Genomic DNA, 14,616 nt, shown 5'->3' on the forward strand with positions numbered 1-14,616 from the left:
TGGTAAGCTAAAATAAAGCACTCAAAATTTAGCAAATAAAATTAGCAGTAATTCAAAATGTATTATCAAGCATAGCCACTTCATATTTCAATATTTGCATAGCACATTTGGCTGACAGGATAAAGAAATGGGGAATTTCAAAGTAGAGTATAAACTAAGAAGTAGAGGAAGTCTTATAAAGGCTAGCTATGTCCTACTTTGGAAATTGACCACACAATTTCCCTAGTGTACCTCCTGCCTGCATTAATAGAATACTATTGACATTTTCTAAAGGCTTCTGAAAAGACATTGCAACATACTACTTTCTGCCCATATTTTTGGGAACTCATGATTTCATCATTGTGGATATTGCTTTCATGAACATAGATCATAACACTTTCTTGCCTTGTTCTTTGTGATTCGTATTGGAAGAAAAGAATACCTCTTATAACCAATCATCCAATGATGAACACATCTCTGAATTTAGCTAGGCTGCCCTAGTCTTGAAAGACATTCAGTCTGTCTTTAGTCTTAACAGTGGCCAAACCATACACAGTTTCAAAGTGAACATAGAGTAAACTTCAGTAGCTATGTTAAATGTGTTTTTCTAAAATATCAGTGATTTTCACACATTGTTGTACAGCAAAGAGAAATTCAGTGAGCAAAGGTACAATAATCTTACAATAATTGCTCAAGGAAAAGATTGCTTAGGAATATATAACAATATATTTAGATAGTACTTTATAGTTTATAATGTACTTTTCTCTCAATAACCTTGTGAAATAAGTAGTGCAAATATTATTAACCTCACTTTCCTTATGAACAGCCTCAGAAAAATTCAGAAATTTGTTCAAGGTCACACAGCCAATAAGTGCCACAGCTGAATCAGGACTAGGACTCAAGTCTTTCCACATGATCATGGGCGATGTTCTTTTCAATATACAAGTGAGAGGTTTAGGACATGTTGAACAGAATTATGTATATAACAAGAGACCAGTGACATATGACATTGTAGTTCTGTGAATGAAGTGTATTCCTAATAGAAATAAAATGGCAATACTTTTAGTTAAATAATAAAATATGTTATAAAAATTCATTTTTGGCAGATCATTTTCATGTTTTATTTACTAAATGCAGATCCTACTATGTACATATAAAAATTCTAGAAAGAAATAAAAATATATTTCCCCAATGATACAAATAATGAGGACTTAAAATACATTCAGCTGTAGGAAGGTAGAAGCAAAAAGGGAGCTTTTATTTCTATCATCAATATCTACATAGGCCTTGAAGGTAAAGGAGACACAATCTACTCTGATCATTTATTTGGGAAAAAAAAAAAGAACTTTAAAGAGTACAAATCTATGACAGATCAGGTGAATCTACATAACTTGATTAATTCTAGATCATTTTCCTAGCAAAACAGTACTTCTGGCTATTTTATTCAAATGAAATTGATCACATGACCATATGATCAATTTCTCAATGAAGAGTAATTAAGTTGTTGGAAAAACCCCAGCAATAAAATTATCTGTATTTGATTAAATTGCTTGGATACAGTCTTTAAGAATAATTCAATGTAGAAAAAATAACTAGAAAGAATATTCTAAATCTGATCTTTTCTCTCACCCACCCCAATTTTTTTTTCTTTTCTACAAATGTTAGCTATATATCTGTTATTGCTAAGGAGTTTCTTGTGGTAAAATAATAATGGAATAGGGACCTTCATTTCTATGAGACAGAAAATGTTTATGGAAGAAAAGCATGGGGTCAATGGTAGTGAAGCATGAGTTCCTTAATGTTGGAAAGTGACCTTTCCTGGAAATAGTTTAACAAGATTTGGTTTAAAATAATCATTCTGTGTTGTGCTGAGGAGATATTTCTATTTAAACATGAATAAATGATCCATTTCAGATTAAATCCTATGGTAAATAATAATGGATAAGGATTGTTCCTTTCACCTTCCCTAGGATGAAAGGTTAAGGCAGGAGGCAAATCTTTATAACTAGTTTTAGTTCTGAGGCCACCCTTCTGCATTTATATCTGGTTAACATGCTACTTATTCAATACCATTTTCGTGTCTGTCTTCAGCAATTAATTCCCTTTTTCTAACAAATCAGAACAGAAGGGTGCTTTCTTTCTGAGCAAAGTAGATGAGCCACTGTACAAGAATGGTTGCTATTTGGTATAATCATGGAAAATGTAAAAATTAAGGCACAAATGATATTAACAAATTATCAATGAGAAATGAAAACATCTGAGCTCAAATAATTTTTTCTGACATATGTCTGTGCATACACACACACACACAAACATACACACAAACACACACTATGTGTAACTATATTATTACATAATTTAGTCTCCTCTTATCAAATTTGATCTGGTATAATAATGTCTGCATATTCCCAAATTAGACTACAATATTCTTAAGAATTGAGGGTTTCGTTTTTGTTATTTTTATCTTTTTCTCCCATTACTTAGCACGATGTCTTGTTCCTAGAACAAAACTTCGGAATATTTGTTCCTAAGAACAAAACTTTATATGTTCCTTCATAATTATTTATTGAATTGTAAATGTTTGCCTCATAAAGACTATCTTTAAAGTGAATTAAGTAATGCTTCATTTATTTACCTTGAGGAACGTAGACCTTTTAGTTTTACACACATACATATAATTATATATGTATACATATATATAACATATATACACACTTACATTATTTTTGGTAATGTATGAATATAAAATGTTAATTGAAACTATTTTTGTTAAAATTTTTTTGGTTAACTTAACTTTTGTTAAGAACTCTATCATTTTCATTATATACTTCAACAACAATACTATATGATGACCAATTCTGATGGATGTGGCTCTCTTCAACAATGAGATGAACCAAATCAGTTCCAATAGAGCAGTAATGAACTGAACCAGCTACACCCAGCGAAAGAACTCTAAGAAATGAATGTGAACCACTATAATAGCATTCCCAATCCCTCTATTTTTGTCTGCCTGCATTTTTTATTTCCTTCACAGGTTAAGTGTACATTATTTCAAAATCTGATTCTTCTTGTGCAAATAACTGTATGAATATGTATACATATATTGTATTTAACATATACTTTAACATATTTAACATGTATTGGTCTACCTGCCATCAGGGAGAGGGGGTGGGAGGAAAGAGGGGAAAAATTGGAACAAAAGGTTTTGCAATTGTCAATGCTGAAAAATTACCCATGCATATATCTTGTAAATAAAAAGCTATAATAAAAAAAAAAAGAACTCTATCATTTAAGAACCATAAAGTCAACTTTTTTTTTTATATCACCATTCCATTATTGAAAGATATAGTCTAAATTGTTTTCTTCATTTTATAAAGCAGAGACTAAATCACAGAGATGATGTAATTTGAGCAAGACTCAATAACAGTAATTATAAAAATAACTAATATTCATAGAATACCTACTATATACAAAGAAGAGCAGGGACTAGAGGCCATGTTTTTGTACTCCAACTTCAATAGTCTTTCCACTAAACCAAACTTGAATGTATCTCTAAACAAAGCAGGTATTTCACCAGAATGAACAATACATTGTAAAAGTAATAGCTACTCTCCTACTTAGCCCAAAAAAAAGATGATTTTTCAATCCCATTTTTCTCCAAGGAAGATAAAGATCATTATAGACCAAGGGCTGGAAATAACATAGAAATCTTAGTCTAATTCTTTCAATTTTATAGATAAGGAAATCACACAGGCAGCAAGTAGTACAGTTAACATTTGAACTCAGATTTTGTGACCCCAGAACTAATGCCTTATACCTCTATAGCAAGATACCTCAAGGACAAAATGGGGAAACTTCACTATAAAGAACCTGTCAGAAAGCTGGGAGTAGGCATCCTTCCCATAAAAACTAGCTAACTTAAAATACAATATATTTTTTTTAAACCTTTGGAAATTATCAGTTGGGCTTTGACCTAAGAAGGAAGTAAAAGACTGGAAAGTTAAGGCAGGTATGATAATGACAAATAATTAGTAAGTAATGAAGATTTAAGGCTAATTTAAGTGACCTCTTTCACAATTTTTTTTTCTTTAGCCCTCAACTTCACTTTATTACATTCATTCTTAGATCCTAAGAACAAGCCCAGACCTGATAGTAAACATTATTCACTGAGCAAGTTTATACATGGAATAACACGACTATTTTTTCCTTATTAAAACTTTTAGCAAAATCATCCTCCTTGTTTCTTTTCTATTTTTAATGCTGTTTTAAATCACATTAAAAAACATATTGGGAATCCTTTAAGCAGATATTTCACTAAAATATACTAAGTAAAGAAATTAAGAGACATGAACTTATTATGCCTGAAATTAAATGACTGATTGTTGGGATTACTTCACCATGTGAAATTTTTGAGAACTCTCAAATAACACACATGTAACTTTATTTTATCTCTAAATCACCAGATTGTAACTCAGGGATTCCCCTTTATCTGGGAAAAAAATGGTTATCACTTTGGAATTGAATGTATACTAGAAAACCTCAGTATAACAACTAATAGAGCCCATAAACTCCTTAAGAGAAAAGGTATTAATTTATGTTGGAAGATTACCCAGATTTTTAATATCCATATTTTATTTGATTGTTCTCAATCTAAATAATGATACACATATTTGACTAGACTGAGCTACGTACTTTGAATAAGTTTCCTATGGATATCATACTGTAGGTACAGCATTTCTGAATGTGAACTAAAAATTAAAATTGTTGATATATTAAATGCACTATAGTTGTAAGTTTTGTTGGCCAGTTTACCTATTTATTTAGAGACACCATCTATTTTATCTGAGGGAACTAAAAAAGCCAAAGAAAAAAAGTTTGGCTTCTATTTTTATCAGAACCTCTTCCATTCACCATTTTACCTGTCTTTATATAACTGCATAACATAAGAAAAGAAACTGGTCCTAATTCTTATTTCTAAAGCATTCTCAGCTCCTTGCACACAAATAGGAAAATTATTCCTTATACTGAAAAACCCATTGCTTTATAAGCAATCCTTTGGTAATGAGCTTCTACTGTCTTAACTGATCTGGTTCTCTTAATGGCAGAAAGAAACAGCCATAATAATAAGACAGAAAAAGAGAAGATGAGGCAGAGCAAGAAAAATAGACAATAGAGAAATAGTTTAAGGATTGTGGTTAGGATTGTCTCAGGACACACAATTCACTATTTGAAAGAAAATGCTCACTTAATGAAATTACATTGGTCTAAATATAGATTCTTTGCTTTTTTATAAAAATATGAATGAGACTTTGAACCAATATTTTGTTCAGAGTATGCTTACATATTTTTCCCCTTCACAAGAACTCATGCTAAGGGTGTGATCTTTATTTAGTAACAACCTATATATGAATTAATACAATAAATGTCCTCTTCTAAGGAAATCATCAGTTTACCAAGAAGAGTTTCTTTCCAGGATTATGTTTTGCTCCCCTCAGTCAAACAGCATGAAATATTATGAACATTAAGAATGGTTTCCTGCTTCTAAAGAAGCTCCAGATGATGAAAATAACATATATCATTAAATGCCAACATTTATGATTTTTAAGTAGAAAGAGAATGTTGGTTATGGAGAAACAAAAAAAAAAAAGAAAGTTACTATCACAAATTTAAATCACTTTTTTGAAAATTGTGGCTTCCACATTTTAATAGTAAAGAAAAAAATATGTATGTATACAGAGAGAGAATATGTTCATTGAGGCAAACTTATTTTAGTTACATAAAAAATAGTGAATTGGGACAACATATCTTCAGAGAAAATCATATTCATGCAAAAACTTGTTAATCATTAGCTGAGTTTTTATCACATGTGAGAGTCCCTTCCCTCTTTCTTCTCCCCTCCCAGGTGATTTAACTAGAGGAGATCTCTTTCTATGAATTTATAAGAATTCTATAATACATATGAATACAAAAATTGTGGGTACTAGAAAATATTTTCTTCCTCTGGAAATACTTTAAAGGTAATGATAGCTGTTTTCAAAGATTAGAAGGGTTATCCTGGGGACTTGTTCTGTTTAACTGCAAAGACAGAACTGGAGAATGAGTAAAATTACTGACTTAAGATTCAATGTAAGGAATTATTTCCTAACAATTAGAGCTAACTCAAAGTCTAAAGAACTGTCAAAGAAAGCGACCATTTCCATCTGTATGTAAAAAACAAACAAACAAAAAATTTAAAGATGAAAGAAAAGAGAGGGAAGAGGTTATTGTGTGGATATACCACTATCTCTTTGGTATTTGAAATTTTGTGCTTAATGCACAAATGTTACTTCAGCACACAATTTTATGGTTATCACCAAATAGAAAACAACTTTCTTAACAAATCCTGCTTTCATTTTTGTCTTGGCAGCCCCAGAGTTTAACACAGTGGCTGACATATATTGAGAATTTAATAAAATTTTGCTGAATAAAATAGAATTGAAATTGAAGTACCCCATGTCTCAGTGAAATTACTACATGTAATCATTCCTTAATATATTATTCTGCATATAGCATGTGCTTAATAAATATTTGCTGAATTAAAATACTCATTGCATTGTATGCTTTTCTAAATTTCTGACCCTAAGTATTAAAACTCTATATTACTTTGAAGAGAATATAGTAATAAAAACAACAGTAAATCCTATGAGTAGACAAGCAGTAGAACATTATTTTAAACACTTTAGTACTAGTTTAAAGCATGTGAAGAGGGACAAAGCACTTTTTTAGTAGATAAGATGGGGTATTAGGAAAAGAGACTCAGGCATTGGGAGTTCTAGTCCTGAGTCTCTCATTAAGTTAGCTATATTGCTTTTAGGCAAATCACATCATAAATCTAAGCTTGAGTCTTTCTCATGTGAAAATTGAAGTGGGGATGCAGGGTTGAATAGTTTCTAAGGTATCATTTAAACTCCAACATTTACATAAAGTTAACAAGATAAAAGTAAATGAAAATTTCAGTTTCAGTGAAGCAAATAAAATGAAACAAAACAAAACAAAACAAAACACATATACATTCCAAAGAACATGAAAACTGAGCTGTAGTATAAGGGATAAATTATGTGCAACTATTGAAAACTCATGTATACCAGAGAAATTAATTAAACTGCCTAGATCATATATTCTTTTTCTGTTATGATTGTTGCTAGAAAGAGTAGCAAACATAGAGCTGAAGAGTACAACTTGGAATAGAAGATAACATTCTTTAATGAGTAGTTTTTATTTTTTTGCATCACAACAAACAGCTAATAAGCTATTTGCCATTAATATGGAAAATTAGATAATCATAAAAATTAATAACATTTTCTTCTAAATCCAGCCCCAAGGAAATATATATGATGTTTGGGTTATATAAATATAAGTCATTGTTATTAATGAGAAAAAAAAAGAGTTACATAAAAAAATGACATGACAATTTTTTCATCATTAGCATTATTTGGAGATTAGGGCAGGAACATTTGCATTTCTTAGAAATACTCACAATTAGAAATGATGTATTTGGGTTGCAGCAAATCTAGTTTCCAGTAAATTTCTAAGTAAAATTCATACTATAAATTATAGCAAAATAGTGGGGCATTTGGGGCACATATTTGCTAATCATTCTTTGTTGTGTAATTAAATAGCTTTCATTCAATTTTAACACAAGGTTTAGATGCCCTGTGGTTTGGTCCACATAAGGCCAAAATTCTCTTTGTACTCAGCTATAATGTCTAATGCAGTAAGCCCAATGCTATGATCAATTTTTATAGTATTTTTCTTATAGCTGCTCTGAGATTTTATTCTTGACTTTTCTAAAGAAACTATATTTTTTTTTAAAAAGGGAAATTGCCTCAAACCTTTCCTATACTTAAATTCTCATGATATTTTACAGTTTCACTAAAGCAATATTGCTTATTCAGATATACATAGTAAAAGGGGTTGAAACTGTCATTCTTCTAACATTACAAACTTAAGTAGATCACTATTTTGAAGAAGTTTAAAGTCAGGTATATGTGTACCTGGGCTCAGAAAGAACATGATACTGAGGTAAAGTCTGTGAACCAATAGTTTTAAGCAGACAGAGGGAAAAGACATTTCTTTCAGAACTACAATTTTGACTATCTGTCTCAAATTTGTGCTGTGGGTCACAAAAAGGATTGAGCAGCAGTATGCCCAATGAATTGATCAGTGCAACCTTATAAAAAGACACAAACTTCTTGCCCTACTATTCAATTGACAGTAGTTCATTTGTGTCATTTTTGTGCAAGAAAAAAAGACAACATATCTTTAAGGGAAGGTTTGTATGTAGTAAAAGTGTTATTTTTGAAAATATAGATAAGGAACTCAATTCTCTCACATTTTCCCCAGGCTTCTAAAAAAAATAAATAAATAAAATAACTTTTCCATAGCAACTCTGAAAATTCCAGATCAAATAATTCTCCTATGTGATGCAAAGAGGTATGGCATAAACAGAAATCATCAAATTTTCTGGTTTATGACTTTTTGTTCTTAACATCAGAAACTATCAGAATAAATGTTAAAATAGGACTCAAAGAGGATATAAGTAGATTCATTTCACATACTATTCTGCATAGTTAAAAATTGGACAACTTTCAAAATAGGGAAAAAATATGGCTAATGTATTGGTTCAGTCACAAAAATCTTACATATGCCCCCTCATGAGACATATTGTGATGAATACCCCTGGTTTACATTCTTCGTTCACCTTGATCAGATTCTAATAGAATAACTAGACTATAAATCAAATAAAATTAATCAAATCCTTATGGAATAACCTTGGGCTATCCTAGTACAGGTCTGGCCCCAGTGGGTATGTCTACACCACCATTTCAAGTGTGTTCAGTTTTAATCCCCATTACAATTGTAAATGGGGATTATATGTGCATATTTGTACTGTTGTGCAGTGCAAGTGTATTTTTGCAAGCCCATCAGATGGACAATAGTTCTAATCCATTTCTCATTTTTTGAAAAAGTTTAAAAACAAAAACAGTATTAGGAACCAGAAACTAATGACTAAAAACAGAGTGTGGGTTTAACTAGAAACTGCAAATTATAAAGTTTCCCCTCTCATGGGTGAGAGGAAAAGGAAGCAATGAAAATTCAGGTCATTGCAATAGAGGCCACTTCCAGCTGATGGAAAAGGCAAGAATACCCTACCTTGGGGTTTTTAGCTCCTATACATGGGGCTTGAGATCCATATTATTTTAATCATACATCTTCAGAGATTAAGAATAAATGAGGCTTTTGTTTACAGCATAGATGTTTAAATCTAGAGAGGGAAAAGATAATTTGTGATTCTGCACCTGTTATGACAAATCAGAGTAGAATATAAAAATATAAATATATGAAAATAGCTAAATTGAACATCAGGATCGAACACAATTCACTTAAATACACTTTCATACTTGCCAAATTTTCCCTGATTTGTTTAATTGTGACATTGGCACATCTTGTTTTACTTAACTTATATATTCTTTTGTATGCTAATACTTCTTACATGTTATTTTTAAAAACAAAAGGTAAATTAAATGTGAAATTTCACATATCTTCCTAAGAAGATGTAAAAGTATCTTGCATAAGCAGTACATAAGTATTTTATGAATCACATCCTCCCTGTTCACTATTTCAAAAGGATTTATATGTAGGTGTTTTCCTATTGTCTATCAGAATAACTACATTCCCTAAGTGCAAGAAAGAAAGGGGAGGAAACTATTTGACATCAGTAAGGTGATTTTATCCCAATAAGAAAGCATGAAATATTTTATTAACTATAATATTAAACTAAATTTCAGACCTACAGAAGTTAATATTTATAACTGAAATGGTCAGATTATTAAGTTTTCCTAATTTTTTTTTTTTAATTTTAGAGACTTTTAAATAACAAGCTTAATAGCTAATTTTCTTTAAAATAGTGTTATAGATTTTCAGAAATCTCACAAGGGTTCAAAGATGAGAAACCAATCCCTAAATTTGAACAACAACACAAAGTTCTCATCTTTATATTCCATGCCATGCCTATAAAATCAAAATGTGACAACTGAAATGGTCAGAACCCAACTTGACACTATATTACTCAGTTGCCTCCATAAGCTATCTGAGTCTGATGGCTACAGGATTTGAATTTTCCAGTACTATCATGTTGAGGCATTTTTAGATTAGCTACCTTTGTGCCTGAGCCACTGGGAAGATTTACTGGACTGGACCCAGAGTAGGGCCAATCAGATTGCTCATCTTCACTGCAGAAAATTCCTTGAGCTATGGGGAAAAGTCAGAATTTGGCCTTAAGGAAATTCTGTCAACAAAAATGCCAGGTGATTATACTATATGATGTCAACGAACTCATCAGAAAATAAAAATTAAATTCCAACCTGAGATTATTAATATCTTCAACAGAAATCCTTAATTGTTATTTCTTGCTATTATATCCCTAAATCTATTTTAAATATATGACTTTAGTTGATTCCTACCCACTTTCCTTGATTACCTGTCTTTTTTGATTCCTTTATTTGGGTCATTTTAATGATTGAAAATGAAAAGATATTGTTTTTTAGATCATAATCAACTGACATTAAAAACATTTTGATTAATCATATGGGCCCCAAAGTAATTGTTTTAGCTTGTTAATTTCATTATTTTCCACAAAGATTACTATACACATATATGTGATATATGTGTGTGTATACACACACCCATACACATAGACACACACTATTATTTAGTTAATGATTAATTGCATTTAGCATAAAGAATTATTGGTTTCATCTCCTAATTTTAACATTTATACTGTAAAGGGTAAAGCAAAAGTAATACATCCATTTTGTCCCCCTGGGCATATTGTACTTTATAAAAACAAACAAAAATCCTACAAATATTATGTTATCGGTTGTGTTGTACATAAATCTGTGGTTGGTTTTATCTTCAATATTCTTTGTAGCAGTCTCCCCCATCCCTTAGTCATTCCTATTCTTTTATGTTATGCATTAAAAAAAAAAAAAAAAAAAAAAAAAAAAAAAAAAAAAACACTGTGGGGTAGAGAGATCCATAGGAATAAGTATCATCCTGAGAGTTCAGACAAATATTTTCATGTAGCACATGAAGTAGATAATGTAGTAATGAGAATTTACTTCTGTATTTGTGACCAAGTTCACTTGTCACTGGAAGACTTTAAATTAATATCCTACTCACAGGGTTCAGAGTCATGGATAAGGCTGGACTCCTTCACATGTTTGCAACTCAATAACAACAAAAAAATCTCACCACCACCACAATCAAAAAAAGAAAAAAAAAAGTCGTCGATAACAAACTAATTAGAATCTTGTCACTGGACAAAATTCTATCTCTGTCAAAAAGTATGGCTGAGTATTACAACTAAAATATCTGCCCTGTATTTTAAGGGAAGTTGGAAACACTGACATTATCTGAGTGATATTATCTGAGTGATAATTCTCATTAAATATTCGTTTCTCTTTCTGAAGGATCATCAAGTGCTTTGGTAGCTCTGGCAGAAACTTCATCATTTTCATGATTGGTCAAAGGCTCCACTTCCTTGGAATCAGCATGGTTTAGGGTTTTCTGCTTTTTCTCTTCTAACATTTTTTCCTTGGCCAACATTTTATAATTGATAGCATTGCCAACAAACAGCCATATGCTAGCTATAGTCACAATCACTCCGCAGCAAAAATACAAGTACTTATATTCTCCAGTTTCATCCACCAGTTTACCTGAAATACAAAGAATATGTATGAGATTAGATAAAGGCCAACTGGAAAATTGTAACATTTTAAAATCCAAACTTCTTACAGTTATAAATGCAGGATATCTCATAAGTTTTAGTGTAGTTTTAAAGCTTCAATAGTTTAAACTTGCACAATATTTTTTGGAAAATTCTTTATATAGATATATTCAATTTGAATTAATACTAAAAAAAGATGATACTTTAATGTAAAAATCCTTTTAATTCATACATATTCATTCACAGGACAAATGTACCCTACATAAATTAGATTATCTTCATAGGAAATAAAATTAATTATATATAGGCATTTTCAAATAAAACTTGGAAGAAAATATTTGCTTTTCCAACCTTAGGTGCAATATTAATGGAACATATTACACACATATATATACATAAATATACAAATATATAACATATATTTAAATTTATGTTTATTGATCATATCCCTTTTTTCTTCTATGATTATCATAATGCATAATAATTAAGCTATATCATGCTAACCATAGACCAGAAGGTATTACCATAACTGACAATGGGGATCATTATTCAATTCAACCTATCGTGTTTTAGTAGTTCTGTCCTTCTTCCTGTTTTCCCCCTATTTCTCCTTCATTGAGTTGGACTCTAATGATGATATAATAATAATTTTAAATGTGTTCAAATATGTCTGTGGCCTTTTCCCTCCATTTTACATGACTGTAATTTACAGAGAATGGAGAAAAAGATGTAGTAAATTGAAGAACTGACAAATAAAAATGATTTTACTCTGAAAACTTTTGCAATAGGGAAAAACAAGGTTAAAAAGAGGTAAGGGTTAGATGGAATATAACTTAACTAATACAGTATCCTCTTTGGAACTACCCTTTTCAATGTTTCTTAGGGATTCACTAATAATAATAATAGCAGCAGTAATGATGACAGTAATTTTATACATATAGATTTTTGTACATTGAAGATAGATGATGTTATTGTTCAGTCTTTTTCAATTGTGTCCACTTTTCTGTGACCCCATTTTTGGCAACAGTATTGGAATGGTTTGCCATTTCTTTCTCCAGCTTATTTTACAGACAAAGCAGCTGAGGCAAACATATTTAGTGACTGCCAGAAATGTCTGAGACCAGATTGGAATTAATGTCTTTCTGATACTCTATTGTGCCACCTGGTTCTCATATCATCTAAGTATAGATGATGTAGATATTGATTAGATAGAGAGAGAGGTTAGATAGGGTAGATATAGATTATAAAGTAAGCAGTCAATTCATGGAATTGCCTTTTTGAGATGAAATACAGAACTGCCATGCTATTAGTGTGAAAAGGCCAGTGTGACATAACTAAATTATCAGCAAAGGTATCAGTTTTGTGTGCCTCATTTTAGGAAGGAGATTAAAAACTGAAGCCTATCCAAAAGAAGTCCCCTAAGGATGTGAAAGGTTCATGTGAGATTTGGATGAAGGAACTGAAGATGTTCAGCCTGGAGATAAGAATACTAGAATACTTGGTGTTAGGGTGGGTGGGGAAAGAGCATGGGAAGTACTCATAGATTTAAATTTTGAATGGCAGTCTTGTTGAATAGTAAAAAGGCTCGTTCTGTTTGACCCTAGAGACAAAACTAGACAGAGTGGGTAGAATTTCTAAGAAGGTATTTTAGGAAGATGTAAAGGCTATTGGGAAGGGGACTTTCTGCCAAGGGAAGGGAAGGAAAGGGAAAGGAAGGAAAAGGAAGGGAAAGAAGAAGGGAAGGAGGAAGGAAAAGAGGAAAGGAAGGAGCTTTTTTTCCCCAACCAAACTCATAGATTCCCTGAAATTTATTCATGAATCTCTTAAGGATTCATAGATCTCAATTTAAAGACTCCTAAAATGTGTTTTTTGATATTTCCATCATTGTTGAGTCAGACGATAAGACTACTTATATGATGTTAAATCAACAAAGTCATTTCATTAGAGTCAAATAAATTGTTTGCCAGTGCATAAAAAAAGAAACAAACAAACAAAAACATACAGATGACTAACTTCATTTGTTGCTGATATTGTGGGAGTTATGTGACCAATATTAAGAAGAAAATTAATAAAGAGTATGAGTGATAGTTAAGGTCTAAGGCTGATGAGCATTTGGGAGTTATACCAATTGGTTATAATTAACCAGGGTCATGTTACTTAAAGAAATTGCAATTTCTACAGCTTAGAATACTGAAAGAAGGAAATTAAAGTCTGGATAACCTAATTTATTTAATGTTCCTGGTTTCTTACACATTTTTATTTTATTATTTGATGTCAATTGGATCAGAGATTAAAGAATACAAAAGTATGCAGCAGTTTAAATTAACCTATGTGACTTATGGGCATAAGATGAGCAATACAATAAATGTAATAAAAATCTTTCTTTCTCCATATCAATAAAATATGCATAGGGGTACAAAGAGACAAAGACAGATTGGTATGGAAAAATAGCATAAATATCTGAATCTAATTATGACATAATAGCACCCAACTTCATATATAAACATATATAACATATCCTACAGAATTAAAACATGAATTTAAAACAAGATGTTGATATTTCAAACTAAACATGAGGATTTACTTTTTATAACTATTTGATTTTGTTTAGTTTAATATAATCATTTGCCTTTATCATTTGAAAAATATTTTAGGATTTTTTTTTTTACTCTTTTTTGTACAATGTATAAAATATGCTTTGAACCCACATGTAAAATCTAAACTCACATGTAAATGGATGGTACCTTTTGAAAAATAATTCAATTAACATATCTTTTTTTTTTTCTCCCCTGAAGAAACTGGGGTTAAGGAACTTGCCTAGGGTCACATTGTTAGGGAGTGTTTAGTGTTTGAGGCCAGATTTGAACTCA

The 14,616-nt window shown here is 31.0% G+C and overlaps 1 protein-coding gene across 13 annotated transcripts in view; it reads right to left on the reverse strand.

Moving 5' to 3' along the window:
* Positions 1-4,056: 4,056 nt before the first annotated feature.
* Positions 4,057-14,616, reverse strand: part of SLC16A7 (solute carrier family 16 member 7) — a 248,355-nt gene continuing 237,795 nt past the window's right edge. For all 13 annotated transcript variants that reach the window (XM_074269806.1, XM_074269804.1, XM_074269803.1 and 10 more), the window contains one exon: positions 4,057-11,735. In XM_074269806.1, coding sequence (XP_074125907.1) covers positions 11,464-11,735 — 272 coding nt within the window. In that variant the 3' untranslated portion in view covers positions 4,057-11,463. The remainder of the gene's footprint in view (positions 11,736-14,616) is intronic.

The sequence above is a fragment of the Sminthopsis crassicaudata genome, chromosome 5 (genome assembly GCF_048593235.1).
Source record: "Sminthopsis crassicaudata isolate SCR6 chromosome 5, ASM4859323v1, whole genome shotgun sequence".
Classification (NCBI taxonomy): Eukaryota; Metazoa; Chordata; class Mammalia; order Dasyuromorphia; family Dasyuridae; genus Sminthopsis; species Sminthopsis crassicaudata.